We start from the raw sequence: 22,215 nt of genomic DNA on the forward strand, positions 1-22,215 counted from the left end.
ATTCAGAGTAAAATAATTTGACATCTTTGCAAATGTATTAAAAATAAAAAACGTTGTACATAAGTATTCACAGCCTTTGTCATGACACTCAAAATTGAGCTCAGGTGCATCCTGTTTCCACTGATCATCCTTGAGATGTTTCTACAATTTGATTGGAGTCCACCTGTGGTAAATTCAGTTGATTGGACATGAAGACCTGTCTATATAAGGTTACACAGTTAAGTACATGTCAGAGGACAAACTAAGCCATGAAGTCCAAGAAATTGTCTGTAGACCTCCGAGACAGGATTGTATCGAGGCACAGATCTGGGGAAGGGTACAGAAAAATGTCTGCAGCATTGAAAGTTCCAATGAGCACAGTTGCCTCCATCTTCCGTAAATGGAAGAATTTTGGAACCACCAGGACTCTTCCTAGAGCTGGCCGCCCGACCAAACTGAGCAATCGGGGGAGAAGAGCCTTAGTCAGGGAGGTGACCAAGAACCCGATGATTTCTCTGTGGAGAGAAGAGAACCTTCCAGAAGAACAACCATCTCTGCAGCACTCCACCAATCAGGCCTGTATGGTAGAGTGGCCAGATGGAAGCCACTCCTCAGTAAAAGGCACATGACAGCCTGCCTGGAGTTTGCCAAAAGGCACCTGAAGGACTCTCAGACCATGAGAAACAAAATTCTCTGGTCTGATGAAACCAAGATTGAACTTTTTGGCCTGAATGGCAAACGTCATGTCTGGAGGAAACCAGGCACCGCTCCTCACCTGGCCAATACCATCCCTACAGTGAAGCATGGTGGTGGCAGCATCATGCTGTGGGGATGTTTTTCAGCAGCAGGAACTGGGAGACTAGTCAAGATTGAGGGAAAGATGAATGCAGCAATGTACAGAGACATCCTTGATAAAATCCTGCTCCAGAGCGCTCTGGACCTCAGACTGGGGCGAAGGTTCATCTTCCAACAGGACTACAACCCTAAGCACACAGCCAAGATAACAAAGGAGTGGTTACGGGACAACTCTGTGAATGTCCTTGAGTGGCCCAGCCAGAGCCCAGACTTGATTGAACATCTCTGGAGAGATCTGAAAATGTCTGTGCACCGATGCTCCCCATCCAACCTGATGGAGCTTGAGAGGTCCTGCAAAGAAGAATGGGAGAAACTGCCCAAAAATAGGTGTGCCAAGCTTGTAGCATCAAACACAAAAAGACTTGAGGCTGTAATTGGTGCCAAAGGTGCTTCAACAAAGTATTGAGCAAAGGCTGTGAATAATTATGTACATGTGATTTTTTTTTTCGTTTTTAATTTTGAATAAATTTGAAAAGATTTCAAACAAACTTCTTTTACGTTGTCATTATGGGGTATTGTTTGTATAATTTTGAGGAAAATAATGAATTTAATCCATTTTGGAATAAGACTGTAACAAAACAAAATGTGGAAAAAGTGAAGCGCTGTGAATACTTTCCGGATGCACTGTAATTGACCTGATGAGTCACTAGTTGTAGATTAACATATCATGGTTTAATAGAAACCCTGCTTATAAGCAGTATTTTGTGTGTGACATGCATTTTAAGTTAGCTGTATCAGCTTGTGTCATTTAGAGTTTCATGACTGAATTTAAAGTCATTGTTGTATCGGGGTAAGATAGGATAATAACTATTACAGATCTAGTTGAAGAATACTTTCGTCAGTAAAAAGTGCTTGGTTAAACTAAAGCTTCATTTTTAACCAGCTTTGCTTAAAAAACACATCAAAATTTGGCTTCACTTGTGGCAGAAATTTCACAGAAATTTTGCAACGCTCTCCTCTTCTCCTATTTGCTGCACCGTATCTGCATGTTGCAGTTGTCGCTGTGCGTGTAAGACTGTGGGTGTGAGCTCAAAAAGAGGACGAGCTTGGTGGGGTTGTTGTTTAAAAGCCGTTTCAGTATTTCCCACACACTGCCCTGCAGCAGCGAAAAGCACATGTACAGCACTGGCACAGGGCTCAATAGACATGATATAGTGCGGCACGCTCAACTGCCTCTTTGATCCGGCCCTCTACACCACACTGCCTCCAGTGCTACAGAGCCCTTTACCTGAGCCCTGTGCGGGCACAAACACATAGAGGCTTTGCGTATGACTGTGTGTGTGTGCGCGGCTTTTTGTGCATTTTGTCTTTATCTGAAGATGCATTGCACCATTCTCCCAGCTCTGCTGTGACAAGTGGCTTAGACTGGCATATATGGATTTGTGTACACGTGTTATTTTTGTCTAAAAGCTGCCAACCATATTTTATACAGAAAACCCACCCTATATTAACATGTGTTGTAACTGAGTTATAGAGTTTGTAACAGAATAGATTTAAATGTGTCTAACTTAAAAAGTCTGCAGCTAATCTTTGCGCATAAATGGTCCCTTTCTGGTATTCTTGCATGCATTGTGTAAAAGTTACTTAGTTTACCAACATTACATACTCATGACAGGAGTTGAAATATTGGATCTAACCTTTGTAATGTAAACTAAGTTGGAAATTATTTATCACTCATGTAAATTTATATAAAGTTTAAGTCTTGTGGAAATACTTACAAAAGAAAGTGTGTAGGACTGGGTGATTGGACGATGTAATCGGATATCGACGATATCTGACAAATATCCCGATGCCGATTGCGACACTCATTGACAAACGATTCAAAACCAAGAAGCTGGGAAGTTGCTACATATCTTAAACAGCAGCACATGGAATTAAATTAACACCCGCCAAATGCGGGTATTTCATGCACAGTATTGCAGGTATTTCAGCACCCACCACTGTGGCGCTTTGAGACGTTTCGAAATGACGCATGCAAGAAATGCTGTTCAACACAAAGACACATGCTTGAATGAACACACTTTATTATATTTTGAAAAACAGGCTAAAGAAAAGATGTCAATTAGTGTCTTTGAGGCACTGTATGTTCAGAGCGTGTCTTGTTGAACACGTGTATGCATTGAGTTCTCACTTTCTCTTTTCTATTTCAGTCGTCTGAAAACTGTTTGCAAGAATAGTGTCATCTATGAGAATGCTGAAAATGACCTCAGACCATCTCAGGAGGTGCTCGAAGTTTAGTTTGCTTTATTTCAGCATTGTGAACGCAACTTTACAGTTTCACTTTATTGCCTATACATGTGTACCTACACAAATTCACCTTAAACCTAAAATATATTTAAATTAAAATTATTATTATTATATTATGATAATTAACATTTTAGAATAACATTTAGAATAAAACAGCTTCTATAAGGTTACTGAAATGAGTCTTTATATTAATGTGAGTGCTCATGATTTCCTACTTGATTTCAAGTCTTTAGGAGTTATACTTTATTGATGAGGAAAAAAATTACTGAGTGCAACTTTAAATCTAACACTAACTGATAGTGTCCAAAAAAAAAAAAAAAAAAAAAGAGATTCAAATGAGAGATGAAAAATGCAGTTGTTGAAGCAATCACTTTCGGCTCACTTTTCGACTTCCATGCTCTTCAGGGGCCAGTTGCACCAGCCATGCGATAGGTACAACTAGTTATTGCATAAATGTGCACTAAGTTACAAATAATGCACTTCTACATATGTGATCATTGCACCATTACATTTTGGTAAAATGTAACCCAATGTGTAAACAAAATATTTAAGGAATCCTCTGAGTTACCGTTGGAATGAAAATGCTAACTTGTTAAATTACATCAATATTTGAACCCGGAACAATCCTCTCAGGACCAGATCATGTAGTGTGTCTAAGCCTAGCAGTGTTTTTGAATGCTGAATGTATAACTGGCCATTTTAGGCCTGTTGATTGGCATGTGGTCATGGCGTAGCTTGTATCACGGACCTCCCGTTGATTCTAAGCCCTCTTCTCCTGCAGGTTGCTTCTGTTATCTGTGTGTTCCAGATGGCCCTGTTTCCTACAGTGATGCCTGCCACATAGAATGCTATTTACAGCCCATAATTCCTTACTCACACAAGTGTGCCCACCGATGGGTGCGAGACGGCTGTGATGCGCGTTCTCTTTATGATGAGCCATGAGACTGGACAAGGTTCATGCTATACACCACAACAGATCTGATACGGTCACAACCCACTTGGCACTTTTGAAGGATGTCTATAAATATCCTGCCAAAGGATTTTTTTTGTTGTAGTAGAGGTATAAAAGAAAAGGGTAGCAGCTTTTGTGAAAGTACAGTGTGAAATGGTCAGCTGGAGATGGTACATTGACTTCTTTTGTCAGGTCGTCTTCCAGGGCATTGCTTATCGACTAGCCAAAAATGGGTTGCAGGTCTGATCGATCAATTTGAGGATGCTTGATCTCATTCAAATTAAGTGACCATGGCAACAGTTTTGCTAAATTAAATGATGTGGTTAATTTCATGTATCACTGCAATTTCAGGTTAAAATGTCCACTGAGGGGCGCTAAAAGTGAGTTAAATTTACTGATGTTTTTAAGGTTAATGCTCTTTCAAATTTCTCTGACCTAAACCTTTAACAGAAACCTAACCTATAGTGTCATAAAATGTGAATGAGAGATGATAGAGCATTAACATTAAAACTCTCATCTGTTTGTGTAGTTTTAAATAAACAAATCCAACGTCCCTACCTAAATTCTTCATCTTAACCTAGCTTAACCGATCATGTCATAAAGTAAACATGAGGTGAACAAAACTGGCGCCTCTACCCTAAATCCATTGTTGAAAGCCATTTATTGCTCTTGGCGGCATAACTTTAGTAGCTTTGTATTGATGTATTTGAATCATTCAGTGAAGACCTGTACTGTAGTTTTGTTACATTTCACTAGATCTACTTTTTCAATGTCAACATTTTACTTGAAAACTTGATTCTACTTTTAGAAACCTAATTTGTTTCTTTGTTCTTATTATATAACTAACTGTTTCCTTGTCTTGAATAATTACTTGATGACTTGAAACAATGTTAACCTAATTAACAAATGAGTGTGCATTCGTTTTAACATCAAAAACCCTTTAAATATAATGACTTATTTATCTGATACGCTCTAATTACTGATAACTTCAAAGTTGTGCTGTTTTTGAAATGCTTTCAATTTAGAAAAAAGACTTTCAATTAAAATATCATACAAGTCATTGTATTTAGTTTTCTCATTTTCTTATGCAAAATTTCCTCTGCGCTTTTGTAATCTTTCCATCAAACACCACTCTAAAAAAATGTTTTCTCACACCTGCCCGCACCTGTCTCCTCCAGTCAAGCTGCAGACAAAGGCAAATTAACTGATCTGATTTTCAAATGTCATCTGAAATGTCACTGTCATTAATTTTCAATACTTGAAATGGAAATGTCATAAACTGGTCATCATTCTCCTCTGATGGTGCTTTAGATAAACACCTGCCAGGCCAGAATCAACGTCTACAGTCGTAATAGTGAGTAAGCCAGTACGATAACATTTTACATTTACATTTATGAATTTGTCAGATGCTTTTATCCAAAGTGACTTACAGTGCAATTATTACTCCAGAGCAAAAAATTCCCCAGAGCAGAGTTAAGTGCTTTGCTCAAGGACAAAATGGTGGTGGTTGTGGGGATCAAAACGGCAACCTTCTGCTTACCAGTTCAGTGCTTTAGCCCACTACGCTACCACCACTGGCGTAGTGGTGTATTACGGTGGTAATAACTCTGCTAGTTTCATCGCAATGTAATCTCAGACCTTAACAGATCGATCCAAGTCATATTTCACGCCAAAATCAAAATTAAGACTATTTTTAGGAACATTTAAGATTTTTTGCATTGTGACATTATTGTGACAGCTTATTTTCTCCAAAAATGTCTTTACTGTAACTGTAAAAAAAAAAATAAAGGTATACTAGCCACTTTCCCCACATACAGTCCCAGTACTTTTAGGACATTTCTAGATAACTCTAGGGAGGAGTTGCACACCCTAAGAGACTTTTCCCTCTTGCATTCACACAAAAAGCAACCCCCATAGTGACGTCATCTAGTGTCGACATTTTTTCTTGTGATGTTGTTTGCACACGTGATTTTGTAACAAAGGGTGCGTTCTCCTATGCACTAAAATTATTTGCCATCCACTGTGAGAGCTTTGGAAGGCTGAAAGTTGAGGGGCTCAATAATATCTTTTATTCTGAAATTACCTTTTGAGTTATTTTTATTGGAAATTCAGTTTGAAGCAATCTCACAGCATGACAGTCATGTTCTCTCTTCTAAGTGCCATTTGGAGGCTGAGTTAGCCAATATTGAACACAGGGAAAATCAACAATGCCAATAGAGGATTCCAGAATCGAAGCTACACTTTTGTTAGGGCTGTTTTACACAAACCATGTCTTCAGGTTAAAATCTATTAGGCATGTCATAATATTGATTTATCAATTATTGAATGGCACGTTTCGAGAAAATAAAGTTTTTAATGCATCAATATGTTAACATAAGCCGACGTTTACATTTTAAGCCTAATTTGCATGCTTTCCAATTCACTGTCAGTTGGCCTTCTGTTTAATGTAGTCTGGTGTAATAGCGTTGGGAGAGTATAACATTTACTGAAGTCGGTAATGGGTAGGACAAGGCACAGATATCTCACACATATATAATGCGACAATGCGGCAGGTGTTAATCTAGTCAACATACACACAAAAGTTACAAAGGTTTTTGTACTTAATTAACAGCATCAAATCTGTATTACTGCATCATATCTAACAATAATTCAGTGAAGACTTGGAAACAACTGAGAAAAGTCCTTTTTCCATCTAACAATGTTTTCCTTGTATCTGAAATAGCCATGCATGTATATATAGTATGTTAAAAAGATCTTCATTCAGGATGCCGGGATCAGATCTACATTATACACTTTTGTTAGGGCTGTTGGTTATATGTTATTTATGTGTGTTTTTTATTTTTTTTTTTATCCCATTTTCTCCTCAATTTGGAATGCCAAATTCCCACTACTTAGTAGGTCCTCGTGGTGGCACGGTTACTCACCTCAATCTGGGTGGTGGAGGACAAGTCGCAGTTACCTCCACTTCTGAGACATCAATCTGCGCATCTTATTACGTGGCTTGTTGTAAAACAAAATGCTTTACACTGTGACTCATTCACCCATTCACTCACACATTCGTACACCAATGGCGGCAGAGCTGCCTGCCATTGGGAGCAACTTGGGGTTCAGTGTCTTGCCTAAGGACACTTCGAGATGTCGTATGGGCCGGGATTCGGACCACCAACCCTGCGAGTAGTGGCCGACCCGCTCTACCAACTGCGCCACAGCTGCCCCATTGAGAGCGAGAACCACTAATCGTGACCACGGGAGGTTACCCCATGTGACTCTACCATCCCTAGCAACCGGGCCAATTTAGTTGCTTAGGAGACCTGGCTGGAGTCACTCAGCACACCCTGGATTCGAACTCTCAACTCCAGGGGTGGTAATCAGTGTCAATACTCGCTGAGCTACCCAGGCTCAAGAAAAAATTGTCAAATTAGCGAGATCTTCTGCGTACCAGGCTAGCAGCTAAAAGTTATGTTACTAATGGTGGCTGCGTACTCTGCGGAACCTATTTGTGTGTCATGGGTTTTTGACCAATCACAGGCACAGTACCTACTCTGGAGAGGAGCTATAAATCCACCTAAAACGTCTCAGAGGAACTGTATTACCTCAGGTGCGAAAGTGACGAAAAGTAATAGTCCTTGGTAAAGGGCCTATTATTGAACTTGTATAGTACTTTAATATACATCAATTTAGTATTTGTTTTACTGCCTACATTAATTCAGGATGATTTGTTTTTAAATCATTGTAGTATAATTTATTAGTGTTTTTTTAGATTCAATGTCATAAAGCTTCTTTGTGATGACATTACCGAAAATAGATTTTTGCAGATCTTTGAGTGATGAGACCGTTGCAATAGTTCTCTCCTGACCTGACAAGCTCAAATCTCATATTTTAAACTAAGTGTGAATAAATTCACAAACTCAGTTTTGCTTGAAAATGCTTTGAAATGCTGTAGATATCGCTTTTTAAGTTGAAAATGTCATTTCCTTTTAGCGGTGATCAAATTAGCTTCTTCTGTTACCCATAATGTGTATTGAGTTTCTCTTCCATTATCCACTCATCATTATCTGCATCAAATATTACAAATGTTTTTCATCGTTGCTTTGTGGGAATTAATGCCAAGTTGATTTTCCAGAACTGGTTTGGAAGAGCGGTAAAGATAATAACTCATGGTACAGTAACTTGTTTAGAAATCTTGGCAATGCTCTGTCTGTGCTCAGCAGTCACGCTGTTGTCTGTGTGGGTTGTGATTACTCGACCGGTGCACCGAGAGTCCAACTCTGGCCACAGACATTAGTGTAATCCGGCTGACCTCATACTCAATGTGAGGACAATTAGTCATTCATGCTTTTTCTAAATGTGGTCCTACAAGTTCACTTGTTCAATTTTGCCTTGCTGACCTTTTGCTATAAGTGATTGTTTTTTATAACTCTCCTCCTAAAAGTACATATTTACATTTTCTAATAAATATGTGAGTGCTGTATGTTTCCTCATGCAAACCTCACTGCTGGATGCTAGGGTGTTGTGGGAGGTTGTTCAAAAAGCCCACCCCTAAATCTGGCTCTGCACAATCTGTAATTTGTTTGTCAAAGCTATAAGGCTGACTGTCACCACTGTCATTTTGCGGGAAATGAAATCGGAATGCTCAATGAAACTAAATGCTCATAAATTCTTTACACTTCAATGTAGTGCAACATAAGTGGCAAAGGTATGTTGCAGTCCTGCTCAAAGCGTATAATATTCTAGTCCCACTCCAAAAATGGCTCTCTGACTGAACTTGATTTAATCGTGGACAGTAGTTCCACATGTTTGAATCAAGTTTTCTTAAATTATAATTACTATGTAATCTCAACACAAACACTTTGTGTAGAAAGGACCTAATTGAGTTGGGTAAACCCAACAACCCCAACCAATGTTTTTTGCCCATTTTATCGTCTGCCAAGCCTGGTCGCTTTGAAAGTCAACTTGCTGCCCAATTTGAGTTACATTTCAGATACATAGCACAGTATGTTTTCCTGGCTTCGGTCCAGCCTAGACCAATCATAGCAATGCTTTGGCCTCTGTTCATTTGTGTCAATGTTCTCTTTCAGCTTTGTCCCTTATACCCTGACATTTCCTCATGCCACCATGACATGGCCCTTGTAATGCAGTTTCAGCCCCTGCTTGTCCTTTGTTGCTTTGACATTTCCATTGCCGTTTATGAGAATAACCGTTGTAGAAGCTTTCAGTGTCCTTTGATTTTAAATGCCATTCTCTTCCACAAGCAGACAGGCAGAAAGCTGATTTGCAGGCTTATGAGCTCTCAGAGTTCAGAATAAATCCACCTGAGGTCAGAAATTATTGGGAAAAGTGGATTATTTTGGGTCAGAATTCATCCTGAGTTTCTGGAGTTCTGAAAACTGAATGATCGTTTCAAAGCTCTTGCATCAGTTCCTGTGTTGGAGATTTAAGTGGGGTTTCACACTAGAGCTTTTGGTGCAGACCTGAGTCTGTTTTATATCAGAATTAATTTAGTTTGATTGGTATAAACATGGTTTTCTGAATTGAGATACACACCATCAAGCTGCACCGAGTCCACTTGAAAAGGTGGTCTTCATTTGAAGTGTTCCTTGAGTTCAGAGGTTTGTTAACACCACAGTAATGCATGTTAACTATGTACAATGTGACCCAGCGTCCCATTGCATTTGCAATGCATTGGCCAAGCGTTTTCTTTTCTGTTTGTGTGATTGCATAAAGTGGGGTTTTTTTTTCTCAGGATGCAAATTCTTTGCAGTTTAGACATACATAGCACAATTAGTATGTTTACATGCACCGTTATAATCACACTTGAACAGGATTTTGCATAGTCAAGTCACAGTCTTCATTTGTCTGTCCAAGTATTCTACATGACACAAAACATAATAGAATATTTGAAGGAACATAGGCAAAAACAACATGTGTTACACGAGTCAAAGTGATGTAACTTGGACCTTGTGGGTCCCAGTGCAAAAAAAACGTGATGGGGCGCCTTGCCACCCCCACCCACTCGTAACCTACAAGAATTAACTTACAATATATGAGATTATAATGTAATTTTTCTGTTTGTGCAATATTGTCACTAAATGCCTCAATAGATTTGATCTTCTCAAGGCACCTTTTCAGAAATTATGACAAATATCTTATTTATCTTAAAATGTTTTTCTTACATATTTAAAATGGAATTCCACAAATGAGTTGAGCTATTTATTCAAAAAAGCTACATTTAAAATAAAAACAATTATACAAGTAATCCAGCTGATCATAGCCATGTTTTTGGGACTATATTATTTTACTGTCAGTGTCTTTGACACTATAACCAGCTTTCTACTGAACAAAACGACATGATACTTCAAGTTTACTTGACATCACAGAAAAGGTTTGCTTGGATCAACTGAACTTTCCTGCTAGTGATGCCCAATAATAGTTTCACTGTTGCTTCATGCTCTTTCTCTGCACAACTCTCTCTGCTTTATAATATCATAAAATGTATTATGTCTTTGACCGTGACCCTGCATCATCGATACTTTGCAGCTCTTTACGGACTTAATGCAGGGTAGAGATGATGGTTTCTCACGGACGGAGAAACTAGTATGGGACTGCAGAGATAAAAATGCAATGGTAGCCGTAAAAGCTCAGGGATGACGCTCTGTTCGTACTGAGTAATGATGTCAGACGCATCACACTGGCTCAGTAAGATTTCCCAAGAATCCCTACAATGTCAAACCAAAAATGCTGAGAATCGTTCAATGTATTGCTTAAAATTAGTCATTTTGAATTTAATATTCTTATTAGTGTTAGAGTAAGATGTTATTTTAATAATGAACAATAATTTAGAAGTTTTTAGATTTACCAAAAAAATCACCATGGATGAGATGCATAGTGTGTAGTCCAGCAATAAATAAAAAGCAGATCTGAATACCTTTGGTAATTGCATGCGTTGTATGCTGACGAAGTTGTAATCAGTTAAACTGTGCAGACAGTTTTTCATTTTAAGGTAGGGCCCTGTCATCATGGGCCCCCATAAACCGTGGGCCCCAGTGTGGCTGCCCCGCCCGCACTGCTGGTAGTTATGCCACTGGCGAGATGTAGCCAAATGTGGTCTGATTACAGTCACATAATCTAAGTTTGTCACTTAAGAGTTTTAAATTCACTAAATTTGAAATTAGACCTACAGGGGGTGGGAGTAGCCTTAGAGGCTTTGGTCTAATATCTGCTATCTGACATTGTTTCAATTAGGGGTAGGTAAAAATATAGATTTTTCCGATGCATCACAATCTTCGTCTGAACAATCTCAAAATCGATTCTTTTTTTTTCCTCCCCTTTTTCTCCCCAATTTGGAATTCCCAATGCGCTCCAAGTCCGCGTGGTGGCGCCTCAATCCGGTTGGCGGAGGACGAATCTCAGCTGCCTTCTCGTCTGAGACCGTCAATCCTCGCATCTTATCACATGGCTTGTTGAGCGTGTTACCGTGGTGACATGGCTTGTGTGGAGGCTCACGCTATTCTCCGCAACATCCACGCACAACTCACCATGCATCCCACCAAGAGCGAGAACCACACATTGTGGCTACCACGAGGAGGTTACCCCGTGTGACTCTACCCTCACTTGTAACCGGGCCAATTTGGTTGCTTAGGAGACCTGGCTGGAGTCAAAAATAGATTCTTAAATACCAAGATTGATCTTTCAACCAAAAAGTTTCCTTTATAATTAAGACCATTAGCTGAACTAATTTCTTTCATATGTTAGCAAAATTGTACATTGTAATAGAAATGTACCCATATGAATCGGATTGGGAATTGTAAATTGGGAAATCTTTATCAATACCCAGCCCTTGTTTCAACCTTCCATCCATACTTGATGTACTGTTGAACATTATCCATGCATATATACACTCACCTAAAGGATTATTAGGAACACCTATTCAATTTCTCATTAATGCAATTATCTAATCAACCAATCACATGGCAGTTGCTTCAATGCATTTAGGGGTGTGGTCCTGGTCAAGACATTCTCCTGAACTCCAAACTGAATGTCAGAATGGGAAAGAAAGGTGATTTAAGCAATTTTGAGCGTGGCATGGTTGTTGGTGCCAGACGGGCCGGTCTGAGTGTTTCACAATCTGCTCAGTTACTGGGATTTTCACGCACAACCATTTCTAGGGTTTACAAAGAATGGTTTGAAAAGGGAAAAACATCCAGTATCGCGGCAGTCCTGTGGGCTGAAAATGCCTTGTTGATGCTAGAGGTCAGAGGAGAATGGGCCGACTGATTCAAGCTGATAGAAGAGCAACTTTGCCTGAAATAACCACTCGTTACAACCGAGGTATGCAGCAAAGCATTTGTGAGCCACAACACGCACAACCTTGAGGCGGATGGGCTACAGCAGCAGAAGACCCCACCGGGTACCACTCATCTCCACTACAAATAGGAAAAAGAGGCTACAATTTGCAAGAGCTCACCAAAATTGGACAGTTGAAGACTGGAAAAATGTTGCCTGGTCTGATGAGTCTAGATTTCTGTTGAGACATTCAGATGGTAGAGTCAGAATTTGGCGTAAACAGAATGAGAACATGGATCCATCATGCCTTGTTACCACTGTGCAGGCTGGTGGTGGTGGTGTAATGGTGTGGGGATGTTTTCTTGGCACACTTTAGGCCCCTTAGTGCCAATTGGGCATCGTTTAAATGCCACGGCCTACCTAAGCATTGTTTCTGACCATGTCCATCCCTTTATGGCCACCATGTACCCATCCTCTGATGGCTACTTCCAGCAGGATAATGCACCATGTCACAAAGCTCGAATCATTTCAAATTGGTTTCTTGAACATGACAATGAGTTCACTGTACTAAAATGGCCTCCACAGTCACCAGATCTCAACCCAATAGAGCATCTTTGGGATGTGGTGGAACGGGAGCTTCGTGCCCTGGATGTGCATCCCACAAATCTCCATCAACTGCAAGATGCTATCCTATCAATATGGGCCAACATTTCTAAAGAATGCTTTCAGCACCTTGTTGAATCAATCCCACGTAGAATTAAGGCAGTCCTGAAGGCGAAAGGGTGTCAAACACAGTATTAGTATGGTGTTCCTAATAATCCTTTAGGTGAGTGTGTATATATATATATATGTGTGTGAAATGGCCAATTGTTGAAAGGAGTGACTTGAAAAAGATGGGCAAGAAGCTTGGTTTAACATGTTAATTAAAGTGTAATGAGAATTTGCCTCTAATATCATTACTTCCAAAAAGTTCCTCTGACTGTTAAGTTAACTCCATTCAACAAAGAAAGTTTTTTTATTCAAATATTACTTTTAACACTCTCTCTCTGAATCACAGATTTTGACTGGAACTACTTCTGGTCTTGGAGTCGATTTGTGGATTATCTGCAGTGTGTTTTGTCTTTCACGGTGCTGGCAGTCTACGTGACGTATCTGATGCTGGACTCGGTTCTGTTCGTAGAGTCCCTGGGCTTCCTGGCCGTATTCACTGAAGCCATGCTGGGAACTCCACAGCTCTACTGCAACTACCAGAACAAATCTACAGAAGGCATGAGGTTAGTTCTACAGATGTTCTAGTAAATGGTCACTTAAAGAGAAAGGCAAATGTGGCCTGAAATAAAGAAGCCACATTACACCATGGATGATGATGATGTAATTTGGTAATACCAAAGTCTTTCTGGCAAGACAGTCCACTGGTGGCCATCTTTGGAATGCTAATGCGAAGCTATTTCCAGTCACGAAAGTGCAGCCCCTATCTACTTGAATGGGGTAACACCGGAATCTCAAAAACAGTTGGTCAAGATTAAGATCAAAGAACATATTTCAAATCAGGAATCATAAATTGTGCTTCACCTCAGATTACAAAAAAAAACAAAAAAGGTCTGTATCTAAGTGATTGGCTCTTTTAAATGAATGTTGGGCACTCCAATTTCTCCCATTAATTTTAATAGAAGTGGCCCATCTCTGCTAAATATTCTTTGGTAATACCATGTTATTTTGAGATATACAGCTCTGAATGATTACCATATCCATATGCTGTGGTATTCACATGGTACACCAAGATACTTCAAAGACCACATGTCCATATATTATGGTATTGCTATGGTACATGTTGAAATAAAATCCTAGTTTTGGTACTTTTTGTGTATGCATGTACATAATAAATAAAATCTTGCAGGTATAATATGTTATCACTGGTTGGAGCTATGGCCTAGTAGTAAGCCTACATGCTCCAGACACAATAAGCCTTAGTACTCATGTGGGTAATCAGGTTTGAATACGGCCCACATCATAAAAATTACATTAATAAAAATATACAGATTTTTGCTTTATTTTTAATTATGAGCTCTTGGCTCATTCATGTTCAGTAAGTCATGGGGAGTTTTTTTTAAACTGCATTTTTGTGCGCTTGAAGGGCACTTTGGGAAGGGGACGCCACTCGAAGGGTTGTTCCAAACTAAATTAATAAAGTTCATTTTTTCACAAAGGGTCCTTTTTACAAGACTTTTTGTGAAGGCAACATTTAAAATGTAATGCCATGCTCCCTTCAGAGTGCCCACATCAAGAGCTCTGTCTTTCATAGTGAGTAGGGTATAGGGAAGATCACGTTCGATTGTATATTGCCTATGGTTAGCAATTGGTTCTCCATGTGGTGACATACAGAGAATTTAAGTGTATTTTGTTATACCGATGGTGGAAATGATCAACAATGTAACAAGCTCTATTCGTATATGCATTCACAAAGCTTTGTGTCAGTTTGGGAGAATTTTCCTATACCAAACAGCTTTTAGCATAATGTATATTTAAGCATGGAAATGTTTTGAACTTTGACATGATTCTTGAGTGCATGCTTGAAAATGAATCCATCCCAAACTGGTATTGAGAAACCAGCCAATTATCCACCAATTATTCGTGCATTGCTTGCATTTGATGCAGAAATTATCAACCATAACACCACCAGCATGTGACCTCCATGAGCAAAGAAACTCTCTGTCTAAGATGCTAAAACATTAACAGGCGTCATTGTGTGTATTAACTCTGCCTGGGAACAGATAAAAGGATAGGAAACTGGTACATTATGGGTAATGTGCATCTGGTTTGAGAGTATTTTGACTTGTGATGAAGCAGAACTGTTCTTATGAAAGACACTGACATGTTAATGAAGCATTCCTTTTGGCTCTCTGGTGATTCTCTGACATCTTTGGATGTCATTGCGGTTTCAGACTTTTTCCTCAGGTCTGATTCAGAGAGACGTGTGGAGAAGCAACATACATCTGATAGGTGTGCATTAGTTTGGGTTGAGTCTAACCCCTTTCGATAACGGTAGTTGTGATGTTATGAAACCATAGAAAGTTCCTCTTAGGGTGGAACATGTTTTTAAAGGTCAAATAATACAAAATCACATTTACCTTGATCATTTGAATTAAGATTATACTATGAAAACATATTGTACATTTCAGAACACACATTAGCAAAAACAAATCAAGAGAGATGAAGGAACTCTCCACTTGTCTAGTGCTGTTACTGATTAACAGGATGTGAAATATGGCAGTATAAAGCCAATCACTTGATGTTTGCTTGTCAGACTTCCTGCTCAACTGGTTTATGAAACACTGTTGCTAAGTTACAGGGGTCAGATATAAATTCATTAGATTTACGGTATGGTCACCAACTGATATTGTATTTTTATGATTAATACTGATAATATTTGTCCTTATAACTGAGCTGCTGAACCAATTTGTATTTATTTTTATTTCTACTTTTAGACACTTTGATATCTATATCATTCAGCACTAGTTAACTGATGGATACTGTTTTTTTATTATTGATACTGATTATTATTTTATATCTGGTAACCGATATGCAGAACCATTTTTTAATAGATTTAATTCTGTTTTTAGACTCCATAATAACTAAATATAGTTTTTTTGTATGATTTTGAAATTATAACAATTATTTTTATATAACCGATACCAATAACCGATGTGCAAAACCAGTTTTTAATGATTTATTTTTGGATTTTAGGCACATAACTAAATCTTTCATCACTTGTTAACCGGTCAATATATTTTATATTGATACTGATTATTTTCATGTCTGAAAACCAATATGCAGAACTGATTTTTAATTATTGTTTTGCTACAATACTAAAAATCATTAATCACTAACCAAAAGCAAAAGCCTGCTTTGTGAGACTAATTTTGCGCATAGCCGGCAAATAATTAATTTAACCAGTTTTACTGACAATACACAAGTTGAATGTATGTCTTTTGCTGTATAAGACTTTGCCTTCCACTATGGGAGTTCATCTTTGTTTTGGATATGTCTAACCAATTAAAGGGTTAGTTCAACCAAAATGAAATTTCTCTCATCATTTACTCACCCTCATGTCACCCCAGATGTGTATGACTTTCTTTCTTCTGCTGAACATAAACAAAGATTTTTAGAAGAATATTTTAGCACTGTTGGTTCATACAATGCAAGTGAATTGTGCCAGAAATTTGAAGCTCAGAAAGCACATAAATGCAGCATAAACATAATCCATATGACTCGAGTGGTTTAATCTATATCTTCTGTAGTGATATGATAGGTGTGTGTCAGAAACAGATCAATATTTAAGTCCTTTTTTACTATAAATTCTCCTCCTTGACCAGTAGGTGGTGATATACACAAATATACACAAATAATGTGAATCGCCAAAAAAAAAAGAAGTATAAAGTGAAAGTGGACATTTATGGTCAAAAAAGGACGTAAATATTGACCTGTTTCTGACCCACACCTATCATATCACTTCAGAAGATATAGATTAAAACACTGGATTTGTATGGACTACTTTTATGCTGCATTTATGTGCTTTTTTGGGCTTAGCACATAAATGCACCATTCACTTGCATTGTATGGACCTACAGAGATGAATTATTCTTCATTTGTGCCTTTCAATCTTCAAGAAAGAAAGTCATGCACATCTGGGATGGCATGAGGGCGAGTAAATGATTTGAGAATTATTATTTTTGGGTGAACTATCCAATTGTAAATATCAGTAAAAAAAAATTGATCTAATTATCGCTCTCTAATCTTAACTTAATTGATTAAGTGGACTCTTAGTAATTAGGTAATTTTTCGTAGTCTTTAATTGCTAGAGCCACAGTGTGTGTGCTGTAAAGACACATCTTGTCAGTGTGAGTTAGTGTGTTTGGCAGGGTTGCACAGTGTGAGGTGTCATCCTGTTCTCTGTTTTGTGTGCGCGTGTGCGTGCGCGCGTGTGTGCGTGTAAAGGTTTGGGTGGTTTACGAGAACTTTTTTTTATGTTACAAACTTGTAATTATAAGGGTATTATGCAATAAATGTGGTTTATGAAGACATTTCTAGTGTCCCCATAATTCAAATCACTTAAACATACTAAACAATGTTTTTCTGAAAATTAAAAAATGCAGAAAGTGTTTTGTGAGTGTTAGTGGATAGAAACTATAGTTCATACAGTATAAAAATCATTATGTCTATAGAGAGTCCTTATAAGGATAGCCACACCAACATGTGCGTGTCCATGTCTCCATTCACCCTTACTATAATTTGATGGCACAGGCAGGAAGTAACCACTGGGGTAACTTGAAAAGGTAAGGGCTGCTGCCTGCTGTACCTGTACTGTGTGTGTGTGTGTGTGTGTGTGTGTGTGTGTGTGTGTGTGTGTGTGTGTGTGTGTGTGTGTGTGTGTGTGTGTGTGTGTGTGTGTGTGTGTGTATGTGTGTGTGTGTGTGTATGTGTATGTGTATGTGTATGTGTGTGTGTGTGTGTGTGTGTGTTTACACATCTGTGCAAACCTGCTGATAGAGCCTGTATTGCTTGTATATGCATGTATCTGTGTGTATGCAAAACATAATATTTGTATATGGGCCATTGTACAAACTGCAGTCCCACAATAAAAAGCGATCAATTTTTTTTTTATATTAGATATGTCATAAGAATAAGTTATGATCTATTAAAACCAAGGCATTAATTAAGATAATAATAAGCTAAATATATGTTTTCATTTAGTCTCACTGGTTTGTGTACGAGTGTGTGCATGGGTTTAGCTGTGGGGATGTTTTAGATTGGGAATGGGAAAGTGGTGAAACTGATGTAGGGAGAAAAATATATAAAAAAAAACAAATAAACACAGAACTGCTGCTCACTGGATGTTTTATTTGGACACTATTCTGAGTAAATTCTAGAGAATGTGGTGTGTGAAAATCCCAGTGTGGAGCGGAGGGGGGCGGGGCCGGGTCGGAATATTGCGCGCCCGGTCCCCAATCGGCCTGATGAGGCGCGCGAGGGATAAAGGCGGCCGGTGACGATTGTTCGAGAGAGAGAGAATTACGGGCATGTCCGCAAGTGTGCTTGTTTATGTTGTGTTTTAAGTTTCTTATTAAATTATTATTTATGTTGACAAGCCGGTTCTCGCCTCCTCCTTGCCCATCCTTTAACTGTTTTACATTGGTGCTGAAACCCGGGAAGGAACGCCGTCGTCCGCGGGGCAAGTGGGGACTGGATACCCCGACTGCCTGGAGCGAGGGAGCCGCTGCCGGGGGCGGAGGAGTGCCCTGCCGTCCCCAGAGACGCGGAGGGGTCGAGGGAGACCGCCGTCCGCGAGGGAGGAGGAAGAAACTCTCCGACCGCCCGGGCGGTAGAGCCGCTGCCAGGGGCGGAGGAGTGTCCCCATTTGCCGCCAGAAAAGCGGAGGCGCGTTCTACCCGCTGGGGGTCGACGGTTTCACTCCGGTTCGCCCAGGGTTGGAGCGGCTGTCGTCCGCCTGAGTGTGGAGGAGTGTTCGAGGACCACGCAACGGTACATCAGAGAACCGGTGAGTGAGCTTTTTCTCTCTCTCCTCTCTCTCTCCCTTTCGCACCGTGTTGGCCTTTTCCCTCGCCTATTTTGTTGTTGTTTGTCCCCTTCCGTCTCCTCCCAGGGCGAGGAAGGCGGGGAAAACCACGCATGATACACCCCGCCCCAGGGATGGGGGGGTGTAAGTCATGCCGGTGGCACCCCGGCCTGAGATAACGCCGGGAGGAATGTGGAGCGGAGGGGGGGCGGGGCCGGGTCCGGGTCGGAACAAGCCGGTTCTCGCCTCCTCCTTGCCCATCCTTTAACTGTTTTACACCCAGAAAATCAGCAGTTACAAACCAATCAAACCAGCCCATCTGACACCAACAATCAGGCCACCGTCTAAATCATGGAGATAAAAAAAAAATCACCATTCTGATGGTTTATGTGAACATTACCTGAAGCTCCTGACCCGTATCTGCATGTTTGTGCCACACGATTGGCTGATTAGATAATCCAATGAATAAGTAGATTTACAGGTGTTCCTAATGAAGTGGCCGGTAGTGTATATACAGTGAGGTCCATAAGTCTGAGACCACATTTAAAATCTGATATTTTAAGCCTGGAGATAAATGGTAAAGTAAAAAATTCACTTGAGTAAAAAGTCTGACAACTAGCCCTGTTCTCCCTTGTATATCTATATTGGTATATAGATTCAATGCTTTACATCTGTTGCTGCATGCTCATTTTCCCTGAATGCCAGATTGGTCCTAGACTGATTTTACATAACCTGCATGGCATAGTAAACAGTCTGTCTTATCTGATTAAAATCTATACAGCTCCACTGCAACAAGAGATGATTTTTATCCATAAGATGGCCTTGTATTAAAAGATTAAAAAAAAGTTTCCCTTTCTACACCCATCAAAACAATTTTGTTCATCCACATCATATTATATAATGTTTTTCCCAGGCATCTGTTTGTTCATTAATGCATTTAAATTTGTTATACAAGTTATGCAGTGGCTGATAGTTAGAGTGAGTTGTTTGCTTGGTAACTGTTGCTTTGATAAAGACCCTCTGGCCATGAGCGACTTCATTGTCCATAATAGAATGCTAATGATTCACATTGGGAGGGAAACCAGTGACCCCCACAGCTCTCCTTATAAGGTTCAATGCCTGAGTGCTGTTAGTCAGAGTTAGAGAACCATCAGTGCCTTATTTAGCCGTCTGAATTATATTATGAACGCTCTGCAATTGCACCCAACTCTCACATTATATATGTGTTTACTGAGCAGTGTGCTGTTTTGTATCCACAGGCTGCAAACAATCCATTCATTAAGTTTCATTCCTGCAGATTTGAGCCGTGAGTCAGTTGCTGGGTAGATTGAGTGCTCCCTCAAAAGGAAGTTACCCTTTGCGCTCCTGTCAAGTGAAGCTGAGCAGGACAGCAGTATTTCACAGCAGTGTGTTGATGTTGACTACTTCATGCCAAGCACCCTGTTTATCTCTCTGAGAGGATTTTAGTTGTCAATTGCATGTACACCCCACCAGCAGTCATAGCAGCTCAGAAAGCACCTCTCATTGCCTTCTGTGGTACAATCTGCTACTGCTTTTGATTTCTCACAATCCCAGACATTTGAAAATAAACCAACTAACATAAACTTTGTTTTTTTGGTTTTATTTGTGTGCAGTAGAAGGTTAATTTGTACTCAAGTCAGATTGAAATTATTGTAATACACAGAGGTTTAGCTACTCTACTCTAGCTACTTACTAGCTATTTCATAGATTTATTAGATGAATTAAAGTGTCTTTAGCTAGATTGCAAGACTGCAGAAAATCTGTATCTGGTGAATAAATAATCATCATGAAAAGCTGACTTTGTAGATTTCTAGATGCTGACTATTTGTTTCTTTGTAGTGCACTTTAAATTGGATTGACGGGGATACAGGTGGAGTGACTGTTGCTTTGCACAGCTGTGTGGTCCAGTATCTGTTTGAGATCTCTGATTGGGAACATAATCTACCCCGGAGCAGGTTAGCCTTGTAGCGTATGTCACTATGGCTATAAAGCCCAATGAAAACCTATCCACCTAACTGCAAATTCAAAGTTTGCTTAAACTAAGTTTGAACTTTCCTAGCTAGCCACTAGGCTTGGGATCGATGCATTTTTTTATCGATAATCTGAAGATTTTCCCGATGATTTTTGATATACTATTCGAAAGCACAGCTTGCATAGTTTTCCATTGAATTCATTTACATTTACATTTATGCATTTGGCAGACGCTTTTATCCAAAGCGACTTACAGTGCACTTATTACAGGGACAATCCCCCCCGGAGCAACCTGGATTAAGTGTCTTGCTCAAGGACAAAATGGTGGTGGCGGTGGGGTTCGAACCAGCGACCATCAGATGGGTCTGATTACCAGTTATGTGCTTTAGTACACTACGCCAACACCACTCCATTCAACCCAAATCATTATCAAAGGACAAAGATTATTTACTCTAGCCATCACAGGATGATATATTGTTAATAAGTATCTTTCATAGAGCCTACACGATGCATTTTCAGTTAAAAGTATGTTAGTTCGACTGCTTGAATGAACCTATCAAGGCTACATACAGAGAAATTGCATAATAAACAGCCATTTTTTATCGTTTTGTTTGCGCAGTTACATCGGTTTCATACACTAACTTGCAAACTCATCATTGTTACTTTTTTCATTCTTGAAGTACAAAACAATTAATAACTTTGGACTGCAATATGCCGCGTCGCACTAGCTCTTCCTCTGTGTGTGTGTGTGTGTGTGTGTGTGTGTGTGTGTGTGTGTGTGTGTGTGTGTGTGTGTGTGTGTGTGTGTGTGTGTGTGTGTGTGTGTGTGTGTGATACCTGTGCCTTTCCTCAACTGGCTTCAGTAAATGTTATATCACTCTCTTGTGGTCTCCCAACACTATTACGCCAGACTGTTAAACAATGCCAACTGAGTGAATGGGAAAGCACGCAAATTAGGCTTCTAATTTAAAAGTCAGCTAATTTTTATATATTGATGCCGCAAAAATATATCAATAAAATAACGTGCTTATCGATAATCGATATATCAATGTTTTATGATATCACTACTAGCCACTTAATCCTGCTTTGTCAAGTCATTTTTTATTTGTATAGTGCTTTTCACAACACACATCGTTTCAAAGCAGCTTTACAGAAAATCATGCTTTAACAGACAATTCAACTGTAATATCTATTAGTCTTAGAGTCATCATTGTGTAATTTGATTTAATATGAATGTAAATTGAGTATAAAAAAGTAAATAATAATAATTGTATTTAGAACACATGCGAGCAAGCTGAAGGCGACTGTGGCAAGGAACACAAAACTCCATAAA

General features: G+C 39.4%; 2 protein-coding genes across 3 annotated transcripts in view; one reads left to right on the forward strand and one right to left on the reverse strand.

Moving 5' to 3' along the window:
• LOC127619593 (septin-7) overlaps nucleotides 1–22,215 on the reverse strand; it is a 234,466-nt gene that overhangs the window by 81,770 nt on the left and 130,481 nt on the right. The window lies entirely within an intron of this gene.
• Nucleotides 1–22,215, forward strand: part of LOC127619595 (solute carrier family 66 member 2-like) — a 54,758-nt gene that overhangs the window by 19,158 nt on the left and 13,385 nt on the right. For both annotated transcript variants that reach the window (XM_052092482.1, XM_052092483.1), the window contains one exon: nucleotides 13,374–13,590. In XM_052092482.1, the coding sequence (XP_051948442.1) occupies nucleotides 13,374–13,590 (217 nt within the window). The remainder of the gene's footprint in view (nucleotides 1–13,373; nucleotides 13,591–22,215) is intronic.

This window comes from Xyrauchen texanus, chromosome 26 (genome assembly GCF_025860055.1).
Source record: "Xyrauchen texanus isolate HMW12.3.18 chromosome 26, RBS_HiC_50CHRs, whole genome shotgun sequence".
In the NCBI taxonomy this organism is placed as follows: Eukaryota; Metazoa; Chordata; class Actinopteri; order Cypriniformes; family Catostomidae; genus Xyrauchen; species Xyrauchen texanus.